Below are 17,629 nucleotides of genomic sequence, written 5' to 3'. Positions count from 1 at the left end.
TCACGGCCGTTGCTCCTCCCACTCCGTGTCGTACACATCGAGCATGCCGCGGTACTTGATACGGCGGGCGCCTCCGCTGTGCGTGTCCCAACGGAATGGCAGTTGACCGTTTTCGGTTGTGGGGCCGTTGATGGCATCTGCGGAGAGCTCCAGAGCGCGCCTGTGGGTTGTTGGAAAGTCGGTTGTGTGCGGGTGTGTATGAGGTTTATACTAGAATGACACGGCGTAATAAGGAGCGGATTGTCCGAGCATGGTAATCTAAAACATATTAGCTCTTCATGCTGAAGACAGCCCTCCTCTTAATTAATGCTATTAATGATGTTGTTGGGGTGGGGGAAACGAGGATCACAGGATGCCAAATGTAAAAGATCAATAGTTGACGACTGCACGCCGTGGCACAGTCTCCTGGCCCATCCTGTCATGAAGTAAAACTGTAAACCTGCCCTACCCCCACCCCCCTCCCACTAACCCCATACCCCTACCCCCACCCACTACCACTACCCACGCAGCTAACTACACGTCACGGGGCATACACGGGTGTGTATTACCCACACGCCCACACCCTCCGAGCCCCCGCCACACACATCCGGGTGACGGTCCTTAAATGCGCTACCACCCCCTGATGTACGACATAAACCCTAAGATGAACTCCCTTTACCCGAAAGCCTACTAGCTACCTGTAATTGGTAACCTTGCCGTCGTAGCAGCCGTACAACGCCGGAGAGTCCGGATCCAGATCCCCTCGGGCGCACAGCGCATCCCAGGGCGAGGCCGCGGACAGCGGATCCGAATTTGCTGTACGGCGGTTCCAACCGTTGGATCTAAGCAGGTGGCGAAAGCTGTCCAGATCCGCGGCATCAGCTGCAAAAAGATAAGAGTGAGTGAGTGAAAAACGCTGCTGTCCTTATTATTGTTTGTGTTATAATATTAATGAATATATTATGACGATGATGATGACGTGATGTATAATGATGATGATGCAAGAAACAATAGGGGTTAAACTGCGGGATGGAATTCGAAAGCACGAACTGCTGTAAGCGCCAAAGCGATGCTGCAAGGCTATGGAGGTGCCGGTGATGTGGACCACATGCGACGTAGGGGGAGTATTCGGGTCCCTTGCCGACGGCGGGTGTGGTAGCGGGGTGGAGAGGGAATCTTAGCTCAACACAATGGCGGCGCACCGGCATCGCGACGGAAGATCTTGGCGCGAGGCGCAAGCTGGTAACTGATCCCCTGCGCCGCCGCGGCAAACGCCGCACCGCGCGCCGCCATGGCCTCTGCGTGGCGTCGGTACCCCGCGGCCTCGTACACCTCGCGAAAGTACGGCACATTGTACGACGGAAAATGGCCGAGCAGCAGATCGTCGGTGGCGTCGGCGGTCATGACTAGTCCAGGGATGATCTCCGAGATGGTCAGAAGACCGGGCTTCAGTTCGGAGCCCGGAGTGAAGAGATTCAGGTTGACAATCAGATATTGGTTGTTATAGGTGCCTGTGTGAAATAATGAAAAGGATTACGACACGAAGAATTACTTCAGGCGGAATAAAACGTTCAGGGATCATTCAGAAATTGTTGATCTGAACACGTTTGGATATTATACCCTTACTGTTGGATTCGGAGAATTAAATGCCTTTTAATTTAACTTTTATGAATTTGGTGAAATTACTTTTGACTTTTGACTATCCTGGCTAGCTAGCAAACACATCAATAGTTGTCGGCAAAGCAAATACCGTATCGCGGAAGATGGATCGGCAAAGCAAGCTCACAAATAAAAACGCAAAACGCTCTCACCTCCGTTGTACGACGCCGCCAGCTCAGCCCAGGACGGTCCGTCCACTGCCAGAAGATTCGCCGCCAGCACGCGCTGCCACGACAGCAACGACGATGTCGTACAGCCGTACGACGCGTTGTACCGATTACGGTCATATGTATCCAGGGAAGTCTCGGTAACTACCAGACCGTTGCCCAGCATGTACCAGTCGTCTGCGGAGCTAATCTGACCTGTACGGAATACGACAAGTCCATGCAGGTGGTTAACCGTTGACAGTTGGACGGTAAGTTTCAAACGACGGGACGAGACGGGATACATAACACTGTTCGGGAGGGAAAAACATAAACCACAGGAACTGGAAGATCAACGTAGTACGAGTAGTACGAGGGTGGCGATCACAGAAAAACCCAGCTAAATCGGGATATGCGCCCAAAAACCCGGCCCGCTACCCCACTTCCCCCCCTCCCCCCCCCCCAAAATGACCCCACCCCGCCCCACCGGGGTAACTGGAGAATGACACGCGGGTATTGACCGGTCCGCCACTCGGGCCGCTCAGCTGCGTAAGGCCCAGATTGTAATGCTTGTAAATCCGCAGCATGGACAGATAGCTCCACCAGGTAACGTGACCGAGCAGCAAGTCATCCAAACCGGGGGTCACCTGCGTCATAACACACGCACGCCTGTCTGTATGTACGTGTATGTATGTCTGCATGTATGTATGTATGTACGTGTATGTCTGCATGTCTGTCTGTATGTATGTATGTCTGCATGTCTGTATGTATGTTTATGTGTGTATGATGTGAGGTGAGATAAAGAAAGAGAAACATCAACTAACCAACCACCCGGCACAAACGGAACCGGACGGCCTACTGCTTCCCAGACATGGCTGCCACAACCACCGCGGCTACACACACACACCCAACACAGATCCGCCGTACATACCTTGACGAGTGCCGTACAGCGGCCCCGCATGGCGATCCGTGCTCGGACCTGGCCCGGTGTCAAATCCCGCCAGGTGGAACTGTTCCCCCTTCCCCCGGGGGCTGCGACCGCCAAACCACCCTCCTCCTCCTCCTTCACCTCCTTCACCCCCTCGCGATGCTGCAGTTCGCCCGCTTCCGCAGCGGAGGTGGAGGAGGAGGTTGCGAGGAGGTTGGAGAACAACAGGAAGGATGCATCGCGTTCCGAGTTCGAGATGCCGTGAATGTCGCCATTCCTCGACTTGAGGACTAATGAGGCGTTGTCATCGTAGTCGGAGGTATCGGATCCATCGTCCGTACTGGGAAAGATGATCTCTGTATGCATGTCGAGATAAACAAACCGCCGAATGGCCGGCCGGCAATGTATTTTATGAATTAAGGCGGTCTACGACATTTTAGGGAATTTCGCAATATGGCAATAAGCAAGAAGCAAGTCACGGATAGAACGGTGGATGTGTGTGTGTGGGAACAGTTCCAAGCTCCGAAACTAAAACCAGACAGAGACACAGCCGGAATGAAACGGCCGAAACAAGAAAAACTCGGAACGGATAATACATATCTTCTAGATGTGGAATTGGCCGTGGAACGAAAGAAAATCTTGCACTAAAACAGGGCCAGCAAGAATGACAAAAGTAAACCTGGAATGATGTGGACATCAACCAGAATCCAAATTGGTGTCGGAAATAGGAATTCGAAATTGGAATGCAAATTTGAAAACCAAAATCGAAATTTCAATTTTGCATCTCGATCCCACCTAGGAGGTCGTCCATGTCTCCCAGCGCGTTCAACATGAGGAAGTCATATTTGGTCAACCGCTCCAGGGGGGCCTGGGGACCCAGCTCCGCCAGCCGGGCGCTGTAGCCCGCCAACAAGCCGTCAGCCTGAGCAATCAGCAAACCCACAGCACGCCAATACGAGGGATTCGGCGGCGGCGGCGCTGTCGTACCGGCACTGGCTGTTGCAGTGTTTTTTGAATCGATGTTGGATTCCGTGTACGCTTTAACTTGCTGACGGGCCCAACGGTCTTGTTCGAAGAGCCTGTTTGTGACGGTTGGGAGGCGGTTGGGGGTTTGCGTGGATAACTGTTAGTTGGGAAAGCGACACGTTAGTTGGGTAGGTAGCAGAGAGTGGCGGAAGAGTCTTCAGGAAATATAAAATATCCCAATAGTTGTACTCAAAAATTTGGCTGAGGAATAGTATGGTGCCCCCATGGTGGGTTGAATTGCAACAATCGCGCCGCAAACGGAAAATGAATTGTTAGGAGGGCTTGACGAAAAGGAAATTGCCTCGTCTTGCCTTTAGGTGTGTGAGCCTTAGCACGGCATTAGTTTGGGGTTTCAGAACGCAGCGACAGAACCTTTCATCGATCAATACATCTCCACCGGTGCAGAATCGCCGCCATCCTGGCTTTGTTATCCATCCCCAACATCAGTTTCTAACCGACCGGCCAACCGACTCACCAGTCCCCAACTTTGAACGTGTCGTTCGTTTGAGAGGCCAACCAGGACTTCATGTTGTACGCGTAGTCGAAAATGCGCTCTGTGATGTCCCACGAACGCGGAAGAAGATGATAAGGATATGAGTCAGTCGGGAGTCGGAGGGAAAATAAAGAAGGCACAAACGATGAGGGATTGGGACGGGACTTGACGATGTGCGTGTGTATTCATGTATCGGGGAAAGGGAAGAAAGGAAGACAGGAAGTGCACGCGCCGTATAGACAACCATACAACGAGCGCGCGAACGACCTTTTCCACCTGTTAACAGCAACTAACAGCTACGAACTGAAACCCCTACGCAAGTCACCGTTGCGTCGGCGCCCTGCGACAACCCGTACACATCATCGATGCACAGAGCAGGCAATATTTGACTGCAGTTTAGAAGGGTGAACAAGTTTTCGACATCGTTTACATACCGGCAGTCAGATAGCCCTCCAGAAAGCCCGCAGCCTGCATCTGAATCTCGTCTAGAAAAGCTGGATTGGTGGTGATTCGAAGCTGCCCAAAATTGCTCTTGTGGCGTAGCGGGTCGGAAAAGGAACCGTGAGCCGGAGCTTCATCTGTTCAGCCAGCGAGAGAAGGACCGGAAACAGTTAAGCCGATAACGAATAAGGATAGGAAGATGTTCAAGATATGCTGTGTTTGGCAGTCATGATTGCATTTTGATGCAGCGCAAGCGGCAGGCAGCGCCAAGCCTTCGATTAAATAGGCAGAGTGCGACGTACGGACGGTGCAAGACTTCGCACAAAGAACATCAGAGCACTGTGGAAATTAGATCTCAGATGGCGCTGGAGGAAAAATCCGAGGCCGGAGTGTTTCCAACAGCGCATCACTAGGGTTTTCCCTTGTCCCTGGCCTGCCCACCTCGTCTTGGTATGGCTAGTCCCTTCACAAATGACATGGCTCCAGTGTTATCGTTGTACTTTACATATCCCTGTAGCAGCTCCGGAGCTTGTCGCAGAGACGGCTTTAGCCAAGCGCCGATATTGCTCAATCGCCCCCACGCTGCTGCGTCCGCTGCCGGGAAAATTGATAGTGCAAATAAGACCACAAAGAGGCATTGACAGACGCCTGGCGGCATTGCGCTACGACGTCTTTCCTGACCCCAACGACCTTCGGACTTGCTTGACGGCGACTTAACCAATCCTTCTGTATGTTTCCCACTTCAATATACACCTTATTCATCAGCAAACATGACGTTTTGATGTGGTAGGCGTGAAATTTTCCATGTTCAGCGTTGCCAGAGACATTGTACGACAGGTTCCATTTCACGGCGGAAATTGAGCGTTGCACTTGCACAGCACGGGGAGGAAGAACCACTGAGCACACGCATGGCGTTTATGGAGTCGAAAAGATTGTGTGTGCGCAGAGCTAGTCACGTCGTCCCACTGTAGTAAGAATACGCACACGACAGACACAGCCAAGCTTCACCAAATACGTTTGCATTTAAATCTCGTTACTAGGTGAAGCATCAATAATCTATTAGGAGCCATTTTGGGCGGGACTAGGTTGCGTACAAAAGGTGAGCAACTACCGGCGGATAGATTATATAGACGTAACCTTCAAGGATTGGATGCTTTGAACTTACGCATCAAATCCGTACCCAGACGTCTGGCCACGCCAAAGGCCTCGGCTGTCCCGAGACCTGAGAAATCTCCCATGACGATGAAGTCGCGGCCAGAGACCGCGCCCTAGTTGCAAGACACTTTTGCCTCACAACTGGTAGAAGGAATGGACCCATACAGCCTAGACCATACCTTGAGGGGGGCCACCACCATACGCTCTCGTCTGGCTCTGCACCATCCAGCATGCACGCCACCCCACCACTTGTCCTGCCAATTGCCACCATACGCCGCAGTACATAACGTTGATCCACTTTTGCCTCCTTTGCCGCACCATCTGCGTCGCACGACCACGCAGCACGCCAACACAGGAGAACATGAAAATACAACAGGATCAGAAATCACTATGTACGGCATTAGCCACAGCTGAACTACTGTACTGCTGCTTTGTACACACTATCGCCGCCGCCGCATTCACGCAGCCGCGCCGGCAGTAGCACGCACACGTTCGACACGCCACCACTCACGTTATGGCGGCGGCGGCTTCGGATTCCGAGGGTGTCGAGATAGAGGACGGAACCCCTCGGGTCACCCCAGCTGTCGGCGGCGCTGCTACTGCCGGCCGCCCCACTCGCAGCGCCGCCTCGCGTGGCAGTAGCAAACTCCGCGGCAATAGCAGCGCACTGGCCAGCTTTTTCAGCTCTGAAGATGAGGAATCGGAATCCGCTACTGACGGCGACGACGACGATGAGGAAGACGGCGACACGGAGTATACACAGACCCGCGGGTCAGATGACGACGATGACGACGATTCAGAGTACGACAGCGACCTAAATGGCGGCGCCGGCGCCGGAAGGGGCTCAACTCGGGGCCGAGGCAGCCGGGGCGGAGCTGTCATCAGCCGCCATCGAAGTCGGAGCCCCCCTGGGGGCATCAGCGATGGCGGTTACACTTCGGGTTTTACGACGGGTGGGTTTTAGGGTTTTCAGATGGGTTTCATGCAGTTTGTAGATTAAGTGCGTGGGTAAATAAGGCCAGGTGGCTGAGTTTGATTAATTCAAATCTTGGTGGTGTTCGGTCGATCTCTGATGGCCTTTTTGTCTTTCGAGGGCCTGAGTGAGGCTTTGGGATTTGGGGAGGGCGAGAGGAGAATGTATGCCAACACCCTGGTCGAAACAGATGCATGAGAAGATAAGGGCATGGATCTAGGAACTTAAGGTTACAGGGTTCTAAGGATTGGATTATTTTGGACGACCACAGATGTGCCGTAGGGATAGTTAGTTAAATTAGTTGGACGAGTGGCAGTCAAACATACAGTGTGAAGGGAAACGGTCGCATGAAAAGAGAGAAATTTGTACGACCATGTTTCTTTTTTGTTGTGTTTCTCTTAATTAGGAAACCCTGAAAGAATCGTTATGAAACTCGCCCAAGCGCCTCAGGTGACGAAAGCGGGGAGGATCTATTTGACGGGGATCTGGATCCCATGTCGCTATTAGAGGAGCTGGAGCAGCAAGGCGCGGCGCCTGTAGGTACGGCAGGCGGCGGCGGTACGGGCGCCTACGGCGGCGGCACCTCTGCAAGCGCGCTACAGCCCTTCGAGCTCATTAGGCAACGCCGCTGGGCACAACGGAAGCATGGGGGCCTCCGCCGCGGCGGCGACTCTGATGACGTTGATGACGGCGATGACGGTACGGCAGCGGCGATGGAGAGAGAGGAGACGGGGCCTGAGGGCGACGATGTGGAGATGGAGGACGCGGGGCCCAGTCGTGGCGGCGGCCGAGGCCGAGGCCGAGGAGGTAGGGGCCGGGGCCGGGGCCGGGGCGGCAGGACGCCGTCAGCAGCCGCCAGCGGCGGCCGCGGCCGTGGCCGCCCTGCGCAAGAGCGCCGCAGGTCTTCCGCGGCCTCGGACGTGTTCGGCGCTGACGTGGATGACATTTTGGACGATCCGTTAGCGGAACGGATGGGAATTATTGAACCAGGGTCGCGACGACGTGGCCGCGGGCGGGGTCGTGGGCGAGGCCGGAGTCGGGCTCGCCGGAGGAGTCGGCCGAAGCGTGGGCTTCCAGAAGAGGTGGGCACGCTGTTCGTGTATGTTTCGCGCATTCCAATCCAAGGATATAATCCGCAACGGAAAGAATGAACGCAATATGTCGTACATGTACGATAGCACTCGTGAGATGCGTTTACGTTAGTTCTAGTTATGAGTTCGTGAATGGAAGGGCAAGAATGTAGTTAAAACCTAGCTTGTGGGATTGAGGGCTCACGCTTCATAATCCAAGCAAAGCTCAGAAACTCGAATTTGAAAAGCCAAACCTTAAGGATGCCTGTAAATGACCTGAACAAATTGCAGTTGTAATTGCTTTCTTGATAGGTGGATTTTTAGGTTCACATATTCCCATAGCGTATTTTATCGATATTTTATCGATACCTTTTTAAAAGTCGACACTATTATTGCATTAAACAAAACAAAGTTGCTTTGTTAGTTGAATTTTAAAAAATTGCTTATTGCTAAATTATTATTATTTCTCATAACCAATATCTCCCTAGCTATGAAGGTCCCTTCGGTGCTATATAATACTTTTCCATGTGTGTGTGGAAAAGCATTCTATCGCAAACCTAATGGATTTCCGAAATTATCACCATTTCCTTCCAACTCCTTCCAACATGCAATTTCCTGAATATTCTTCTTCCCATGCTCCCAGGTGGTGGCCAAATTAGGGCAGGCCAACGTCATGTACGCGCTCCAGGACTACCAGCCCGCTATCGAGCTACTCACACAGGTTGGTTTCGGGGCCGTTTTTCAAATGCGATGCTGAAAATTATTGGCTTCTGTTGGAAGAAAAACAGAGCAGGAATGTAATGATGATTAGACGATGGTTTTTGTGGGTCTTGCTCCGAAAGGAACGGCCCAGGTCTTTCCCCCGCAGAAACCGCCAGTGAGCAGCTAACGGAATTTAACCAACTGCTTAACGAAACAACCGTTCATGTGTCTTGATCATTTCACGCACAACATTAAACGTCTGTAAGCAACCGTAAAGTACCTCACATCAGTAATCTTATTGTCTAGGCTACCCGCGTAAGTAACCAACCGCCAACCACCAACCGCCAACCGCAGGTAATCAAGGAGTACCCGAACGTGTCCGACCCATACCACACCCTAGGCCTGCTCCACGAAGCCAACGGTAAGTTTTTCGTTGATATGTACGGAAATACATGTATATGTACGAAAGAACGAACATATTTCCAGTTGATCTCTCAAGCCAGGCAAAGCCAAAAGGATATGGTCTATGTGACGCGTGGAGTGGTTTGATGTGTGGGACAGGGGGGCATATCTTCACCCTGCGGCCGCTACTCGGCGAAACCCTGCCTTCCCCGGTATTTCGGGGCACCCTCATCCAGTCACCCTAGTCAATTTCTCAGTGGATCGCTCAGGTTCCGCACCCACCACCGGCATCCAACGGAATCTGCCGGGTCGACAGCAGCCCAACTCCACTCCTGGTCGGCTCGCAAGTCAACTTTATCCCAGGTCACCACCGTCCATCGGCTAGGGGCACTCTTACCTTCCACCGTAGGAAGGATTTTCGACCCTGACAGGTTTCGATCCCGGTGTTTATAGTTTTATTACGTCAAGTACGATGAATGAGCAAGGCATATGCATAAAAGCGTTGCGAACCAGGCCTTCCTCTAACTTGCAGGACGGGAATTCAATTCCCGCTCTGGTTTTTTTTGCTATGTGCACCTGTTGTAGCATCTTTTCTGTTACCGTACAGCTTGAAATGGGGACATCGGTCTCCTGAGTATCATAACCGCCCCTGCCGTACAGGCCAACCACGTAAGGCCCTGGATTTCTTCATGATTGCGGCTCACCTGAGCCCCAAAGATGTGGCGCTGTGGAAGCGACTCGCGTCAATGTCTACGGAACTAGGGTTTTACAGGTTGGCGAACCACGGGAGTGGTTGGTTGGTTGGTTGGTTGATATGTCGATTGGGGGAGTGGAAGGGGGTGGGAGCCGATTTAGTTGTGCATGCGTGGTTGCGACGGCGGATGTGTATTGACGTGTATTGATGTGTATTGACGGGTATTGACGTGTAAATGAGCGGGCTGGGACATATAGGTTCTGTCCGGAACCGTTTACCCGTCCGGAGTCTGTGTGGATGTGTGGGTGGGTAGAGGGTAGGGGCTGGGGGGGGGGGGGCCCTAGGGGCAGACGCTGAGGGAAAAGTGGGGGTTTGGGATTTTTTCCCTCCCCTTCCCTCCTCTCTTCTTCCCCCTTTCCCCCGTTGTGGTTCGTCTTTCCCCCCTCCCCCGTCGGTCGGTCGGCTAGCCGGACTCGGATAGTCGGGTCGGTCGGGTCAGGGCCGTGTTGGGGGGTTGGGAGGAGCACTTGCATGTCACTTACCAGCAGCGTATTACCAGCAGCTTATCAGCCGTTCTGTCCAGCTTTCTCAATCCGCCGCCAGGCCGGCGAACCTTTCTTCCAGCTTACGTCACCTCTTCCTCAACTCACGTCAGCTTTTTGCTCATCACCGCCTTTACACCTGCCTCTAGAATATTACGGATGGTTTTCCTGCCCTTTCTTCCGCACTTTATTTTATTCTTGGCGGCTAGGTAGGTAGTTTTCCGCTATCGTCATGACTACTACATCATCGCGAGGACTTTTTTCTTTACAAGCGCCGACTGGTTAGTTATGCCTTCTTTACTTCTCGTTCGCATCAGTCTTTCCTTGGCATCAGCTTCACTCGCTCGTGGTTCGGCTTTCCCCCCCTCCCCCCTTCCCCTTGTGCTCACCAGTCGGTCGTCCATCCCTAGAGCCCCCGCGCGTTGTCCCCCTCCGCCTTTTCCCCCCTCCTTCATCCGCGACCTCCCGCCCCCGCCCCCGCCCCCGCCCCTAAAATATCTCTTTTGGAAAACGGCGTGACACTACACCGGCGTGACGCTACACCAGGCAAGCGGTATACTGCCTGTCTAAGGCCATAAACCGAAATCGTTCGGATCTGGACGCGATATGGGATCGGGCGGTGTTGTATGCTCAGGTACGTACGGCAACTTGCTGGAAGAAAAACCCTTAAGACACGTGCGTGTGCTTACGTGTCATCACAAACACAGTTGGGATTCGGGATCCAGCTTTGTCCCTTCCTCCCCTCCTCTCATACACCTTGGTTCTGAGCAACTCAGGTGAAAAAAAATTTAAATCCTCAACAAATGGTCTTTGCCGCAAGCGGTAAGAAATTTTTTTTGTTTTCTCTTTTGGTCTTCGTCGTGTGCGATTGGTGATTGCAGGTCGGCGAAATGGACAAGGCCTTGGCGCAATTTTCCGAGGTAATTGTTTAAAGCTCTTTAGAGCGAGCCCTTTAGAGTTACGTGGCAAAAATGTTTACGGTAAACGCGCAGAGTGGAATGCGGGTGTCATTTGTAGAAAAATGTCGTACTACAGTTTGGAAACTGTGCATGCACGCACTTTTGTGGAGGTTCATGAGTTAGCAGTGAGTTAGCAGACAAGCTCTTCTTCTTAACCGCCAACAGGCAACGGTCAACGACCAACCACTCGGCGACCTACGAGCCAGACATTGGCAACCGGGGTATTTCTAGTTTCGTGAACGGTTCTATTTCTGTCTTTCAGTACAATGGCCCGCGACCTGTTCTTCATGATTGACCGCGGACTTAGGTCATCGGGCGGCTTTTCGGGGCGTATAGCACCTTTCGGATATGGCGTACGATCCTATTTCTGCAAACCGGCCGGCTTCGGGAACTCTATTTCTGTTTTTGGGAGTTTCGGTACGATGCCGATGACTGCTACGAGTGCAAAGCAACACGAACATCATGCCATGGCGACCCAGGGCCCTTTTTTCCCTCGAAACGGGGACCGTTAAATATATTAACAGCAACTTCATGCGAACGAACTTTTCCCTAATTCGACAATTGTCGCCATTTCCAACTAACCACCAACCGTCAACCACCAGGTCGGACGCCAACGGCCAGGTGATCCGGAGGTTCCTGTCATGAAAGCACGTCTATATCACCAGGCGGGAGCACCACTCAAGGTGCGTATGTATGTATGTATGTATGTAGATATGTATGTATGTTTGTCGTTAGCTATGTGGATGTGCTGATTGCGGCTAGGTTAGAAAAGTGGGCGACTCCTCTCTCTCTCTCTCTCTCTATTTCTCGAGATTCTCCTCTCTCCCGCTCTCCCAAGACGTTCGCTCGCCACCCACTCACTCACCAACGCCTGGTGTGGGTACAGGACGTGCACTGCTCAGCCCCCACTACTACTGAGTAAGCTTTTACATGTCTCATCTGTCGTTAACTACCGCCGAGCTCGCTAACTACCATCATAACCGTTAACTGCCTTCACAAGCATATTTCAAAAGTAGCAAAAGTTTCAGAAAATTCGCGGGATAGTTAAAAGGACAATGGCGGTTGGCTGATGATATAATTTGGTTTGCGCGGCAGACGACGATGTCTTGCCTGTACGGCGCTGATCTGTACGACAACTGGAAACTACCCTTTTTCCTTCCGGAGAGCGCACGCACGCAATACACATTTACACACACACTTCCTTATGTGTGGTGTGTATGTAACTTCCTTAATGTGTCGGCCAGGCCATTGCCGTACTGGAGGCGCATCTTCGGGACTATCCGAGCCATGTGGACCTCACCCACATCAACATCCTTGCAGAACTCTACATGGAGCGCGTGAGAAATGGAGTTTCGGAATAACGGGGGTAATCGTGCAGATTGTTATGGCATTTTTTGAGTCAGTTTGTTCGTTGAATGTATCTTATTGTTGTCGTACAGGAATCGCGGGGACCTCCAGCGCAAAATTTAAAATGATGCAATCATCGCACTAATCCTTTTAGTTTTGTTCATTTTTGGGGGTTTCTTTTTATAAAAAAAATTGTTTCATTCCCGTTTTGAGGCCCTCGCCCAACCCTGCGACCCTGGTAAAGCCACCCCACCTCCTCACCAAGGAAAGTAAATTTTGTGAGACCTTTCGCTCGGACTCTTTCTGCGTGAAACGCCTCGTGGACAGGGCGGTTATGTGGAGGCGCGAGCTCTCATACAGCGGGCGGTGCCGGTCTTGTGTCCTGATCAGGCGCTGCCGCTGGACTTGGCGGTTAAGAGCGGTACGGCAGCGGTTTTGGACGAGAACCAACATTTTTTCACGAGGACAATAGTTTTGTTTTTGCCATTGGAGCAACCTAATGGTCGTGTTTCCTCTCGGGGGATTTGCAATAGATTAGGATTTTACCTATATTTGCATTTGTCCGGAAACAGAAGATCATTTGCTTAGGACCTTTTGACAATCATCATATTTTATCTTTCCCTCCTGAATAATGAACGAGCCCGAAGTTTCTCCTCCCAGGGATTCTCCCATTCTTTTGATGGTGCTTAGTTGTACAGTTTACAGTCGGTTTATCCGCTATTTCACACATACACACATCTTCAAGTCCCCCCCCTCGAATCCCGCCGCAGGCTTGTGTTTGGCTCACACGGGTCAGTGGGAGGAGGCGGACGAGGTGCTCGGGGAACTGCTGCGGGAGCCAGTGGAGCAGTTCGGCGACCTGTACATCAGCGTGGGCTCCGCTCTGGCAGGGCTGGGGCAATACGACAAGTAGGTTTTAGCCTTAGTCACAGGTTTTAGTGGGTTTCAATCGGGTTTAAGTCGAGGGCTTAATTACGGGTTGGGTGTATCTTTGCGTGTGTGTGTATTTTTACTCGGCAGTTGCCCCCTCCCTCCCCCGCCCCCTTTCCCCCGCCCCTCTTCCCCTGCGTCGGCAATCAACCCTTCTTGCTCCATGCGTATAGTTCCCCCCTTCCCTTTTTCCTCACTCTCTCTCTCCCCCCCCCACCACGTTCCCCCAAACCCTAAGGGCCTTACACTACCTGAACCCGCTTCTGGAGCACCCCGACTTCAACGACCTGGGGCTGTGGACCCAGCTGCTCAAGTGCCACACAGCACTGGGGGAGGTGGGGGAGGGGCTGGAGCTGTACAGGGAACAGATGCAGGCCATGGAGCAGTCGGACCCGCGGTAGGGCACGGTTTGGGGTTGTATTGTAGGGGGAGAGGGTTATAGAGGGCTTCTGAAGGGGGGGGAAGGGTTAGATGATGGTTAGATTTGTTGGGGGGTAAGGTTTTTTATTGTTATGGGTTTGAAGGCAGGTGGGTTGGGTTCTTGCTTTTTGCATCAGCATCTTCACCATCAGCACCATCATCAGCACCATCATCATCATCATCATCATCAGCAGCAGCAGCAGCAGCAGCATGATTATTATATTCGTCATCATGGCCTTTGCCCTCCGCCCCTGCCGCTTGAGCCGCCTTGTCAGGTGAGTCTTAGTGGATTCGAGCTTTGTCCTTGCTTTGTCCGCGCTACGAGGGCTGGCTAGCCGAGTGGGGTTAATAGGGTTGGTCGGGTCAGGTGGCGTCAGGTGGGGGGGGGGGGGCGGAAGCACTTGCATGTCAGCTAGCAGCGTGTCTGCGGGAAATCAGCAGAAATATAACTCACTGTCTTTGGTACCTGCTTCTGCCATAAGTACTTCGTCTTACCGCCCCCCCCCCTCGTCTCACAGCTACCCCGCCGCCGCCATACGTCTGGCGGAGATGTGTATGGAGATGGGAGCCCCAGGGAGGGCAACTGCGGAGGAAATGATTGTCGTACTGGACGGCATTCTGGAACGGCAACAAGCGGCTGCTGCTGCTGCTGCTGCTGCTGCTACGGCGGCCAGTACCAGCGGCAGTGGAGGCGACACCGCTGCTACTGCCGCCTCTTCCTCCATCTCACCTGCAGACGTCCTAGGGGAGGATCTGGCAATGAGGCTCAGCCAGCTGTACCTCCAAATGAACCTTCTGGACAGGTTGGTTGCACGGAAGTGAGGTGTGTATGTATGTATGTATGTATGTATGTATGTATGTATGTATGTATGTATGTTTGTTTATGTGCGTGTGTACGTATGGGCCGGGATCTGAATAGAGCGCGGGATCTTTCCCCCCTTTTCCCCCCACCTCCTCCATTACACATATATACATACATACACACACATACACAGAGGGAAACACGGGGGAAAGGGGCGAGACATGCGTCGACAACAAAACGGCCCTGACATCCCCTCGGCTCTCCCGCATCCCACCAGGCCGCCCCTCCTCTCTCAACCCTCCCACCCCGCCGCCCCACCCCCTAACACACACATACCCCAGTGGCCAGTGCCACGCCCGGATCGATATGTAACACATATACATATATACACACACGCCGCGCGTGCACACACTTTACTTAACAGGTACGTGTCCCTGATCCAGCCGGCCGTGGAGTCCTCGCTGAGTGCTCTGGCTGCTGACCTGGCGCGAGTGAACGACCCCAGCCTGGAGCCGTCTTTGAAGCGAGCCATTCTCCGGAGGCGGATGTTTGCCCGGAAGGGAAAGAGAAAGGGTGGGTGAGGGGAAAGAGAGGTTTCGGAGGGCTTTTACTCTCACCCATACACACACCCGTACACACACACATTCACACACCCATACAGATGCACGCAATCCACCCGCCGGAGAGCCTCCTGCCTTTACACGGCTTTGTGCCTTGGCTCGCTCCTCCTGGAAGCCTGGAAAACTTCTGAAGCGTACCAACATCTAAGGATTTGAATTTCAAACACTTGGATTCTGGGTTTTGAATTTGTGCAGGTGAGGGCGCTGCTGAGACTGGTTCCGTGTTCAAGGGGGCCACGCGAAGGTGGGGGGGAGGGGGTCACACCAGGGTGTGTGCGTATGTATGTATGTAGCTAGGTAGGTAGGGGGTTAGGTAGGTAGGGAGGGGGGTAGGGAGGTAGGGAGGGGGGTAGGGGGATAGGGAGGGGGGTAGGGAGGTAGGGAGGAGGGTAGGGAGGTGCCAGTACCAGAGTTTCAGAATGTTTAACAGCGTCCAGGCAAAGCTAATCTCTGCAAGCAGGAATTCAGTAGGAGCACCACCTTCCTTTAGCTGTTTCTAAGTATGTGTATAGACTGTGTCGTACAGTACGACAGGTACATGTGGACGTTTATACGGCAAACGTTAGGTGGTAAATGATTGAACCTTCTCTTTTCTGCCGTGAGGTTGCTGTCCCTGCTTTGTTGTACGGGACAGGGACCGCCGTTCTGCACGTACACGCGAGTACGACCGCAAGGCCGCGGAGGTGCTGGGCCTGCCGTACGATGATATCGACGCTGACGATGTCGGCGGCACTGGCGGCGGATCGGGTTTGGACGGCTCCGGTACGGACGGCACAGACGGCGGCGGCGGCGCCACCGGCAGCGACAGCGACTTCAGCGGCGGCGAGGGCCGGCGGCGGCGCGGCCACGGCGGCGGCGGCGGCGCCCCGCGGTTCCCCCGGGGGGGGCTCGTCGGGCCGAGCGTCCTGAGCGACCCAGCACAGGTGGGTGCACCTACCTGCGAATATAGATTATGTATATGTATATATATATCCATACATAATGTAATAGGTATATATTTTGATATATACATAACTGCAAGTAACTGGACTAACTGAATAAACTGCAATAACTGACGCCCCCTCAGCCTTCTTGGATATCGGCAGTTGACTTCCCGTTTCTTGTTACCGCCTGCCCGCAGGCCCAAGTACTGCTGCAGGTGACTCGGGCGCTGACAGCGATGGGGAGGTCGGAGGATGCAAGGTGAGGGGTGAGGTTGGGACCTGGCTCCCTCCTTTCCTGCGCCTTCCCCTACTTACCCCTATCGGTGCTTAACGACCTCCCTGCCCCCCCTGACTCCCCCCCACCCCCACCCTGCCCCTCTGGGCCCCCAACCCCCTGACTCCCCCTTCACTCCGCCGACCTCCCCAATAGGGCCCTTCTGGATCGCGCCATCGCTCTCGTCATCTCAGGTGGCGGCGGCGCCGCTGCCGCCGCCGCCGCCGACGGTGGCGGCAGCGGCAGCATCGGCATCGGCAGTCTCATGGTCAAACGCGCTGGCGGGCCCTGGTTCGAGCGAGCCGTCATCGACCGCCTCAAACTTGGTCAGCTGGAGCTGGCGAGTACGGCGACGGAGGCGGGGGCCGACGCAGCCGCCGGCGGAGGAGGAGGAGGCAGCGGAGGTGGTTGGGGTCTTCTAGATTCGAGTCAACTGGCGGCGCTGAAGAGTTTGACGAATCGTTGGCCGTACAGCATCGGCTTATGGAACCTGTACTGCTCGGCCCATGCGCAGGTACGTCCAGAGTGCGTGTGTATGTATGTAGGTGCGTGTGTGTAACGTACGTTGAAATTTGTAGGTAGAGAGTTAAAGAAAAGGTATGGCGTTTGCTCTCCTGTCGTTCACTCACCTACTCTCCCGCCTCTCCCATTTTTCATGGGGTCTATGTCTTCCCCTATTGATGTTGTACAATTTACCCACCTGCCAACCGCCTGCCAACCGCCTGCCCGAGGGGTGTTGTTCCATTCAAATCTCCGTGGAGGGGGGGTTTCCCTCTCCTCCTCCTTCCCGTCCCCTCCGCCATGATTACACTCGTCGTGAAGCCTCGTCCCTCGCAACTCGTGACTGGCTAGTTACTTTTTGCTTACTTCTGGCGTATCAGTCTATCCGTGGCAGCAGCTTCATTCGTTCGTGGTTCGTCTCCCCCCTCCCCCTCCTCACCCCCTCTACGTCTGGTACACTCTTGCCCTGTCAGCAGCTTCACTCGTTTGTGGTTCGTCCTTCCCCCTCCTCACCCGCCCCTCCTCCCCGTCCCCCCCCCTTGTCCACCTTCCCGGCTTCTCAGACACCCCTGTCTCGAGTCTTCCTTTCATTCTTCCCCTCCCCAACCAGCCCATACCAGACCCCAATACATACACAAACACGCTG

General features: G+C 53.6%; 2 protein-coding genes across 2 annotated transcripts in view; one reads left to right on the top strand and one right to left on the bottom strand.

The window, feature by feature from the left end:
* Positions 1-5,327, bottom strand: VOLCADRAFT_90360 (uncharacterized protein; the record flags this gene model as incomplete). The annotated part of the gene is made up of 10 exons (XM_002949833.1): positions 1-160; positions 678-861; positions 1,182-1,490; positions 1,791-2,000; positions 2,269-2,428; positions 2,713-3,065; positions 3,505-3,788; positions 4,211-4,289; positions 4,663-4,806; positions 5,111-5,327. 10 exons carry the CDS (start codon positions 5,325-5,327, stop codon positions 1-3), a joined length of 2,100 nt encoding a protein of 699 aa, XP_002949879.1.
* A 1,011-nt stretch (positions 5,328-6,338) lies between these two features.
* Positions 6,339-17,629, top strand: part of VOLCADRAFT_90359 (uncharacterized protein) — a gene marked incomplete at both ends in the record, with an annotated part of 12,649 nt that continues 1,358 nt past the window's right edge. The window contains 19 exons of the mRNA XM_002949937.1: positions 6,339-6,777; positions 7,248-7,879; positions 8,511-8,588; positions 8,924-8,990; positions 9,632-9,743; positions 10,754-10,841; positions 10,984-11,029; positions 11,089-11,291; positions 11,769-11,849; positions 12,411-12,503; positions 12,841-12,934; positions 13,284-13,422; positions 13,682-13,840; positions 14,600-14,686; positions 15,090-15,238; positions 15,481-15,529; positions 15,920-16,208; positions 16,406-16,467; positions 16,639-16,996. Of these exons, the coding sequence (XP_002949983.1) occupies positions 6,339-6,777; positions 7,248-7,879; positions 8,511-8,588; positions 8,924-8,990; positions 9,632-9,743; positions 10,754-10,841; positions 10,984-11,029; positions 11,089-11,291; positions 11,769-11,849; positions 12,411-12,503; positions 12,841-12,934; positions 13,284-13,422; positions 13,682-13,840; positions 14,600-14,686; positions 15,090-15,238; positions 15,481-15,529; positions 15,920-16,208; positions 16,406-16,467; positions 16,639-16,996 (3,225 nt within the window). The remainder of the gene's footprint in view (positions 6,778-7,247; positions 7,880-8,510; positions 8,589-8,923; positions 8,991-9,631; positions 9,744-10,753; positions 10,842-10,983; positions 11,030-11,088; positions 11,292-11,768; positions 11,850-12,410; positions 12,504-12,840; positions 12,935-13,283; positions 13,423-13,681; positions 13,841-14,599; positions 14,687-15,089; positions 15,239-15,480; positions 15,530-15,919; positions 16,209-16,405; positions 16,468-16,638; positions 16,997-17,629) is intronic.

This window comes from Volvox carteri, assembly GCF_000143455.1.
Source record: "Volvox carteri f. nagariensis unplaced genomic scaffold VOLCAscaffold_16, whole genome shotgun sequence".
NCBI classification, from domain to species: Eukaryota; Viridiplantae; Chlorophyta; class Chlorophyceae; order Chlamydomonadales; family Volvocaceae; genus Volvox; species Volvox carteri.
The sequence above is the reverse complement of the archived record's forward strand: the minus strand, read 5'-3'. Positions and strand labels throughout refer to the sequence as shown.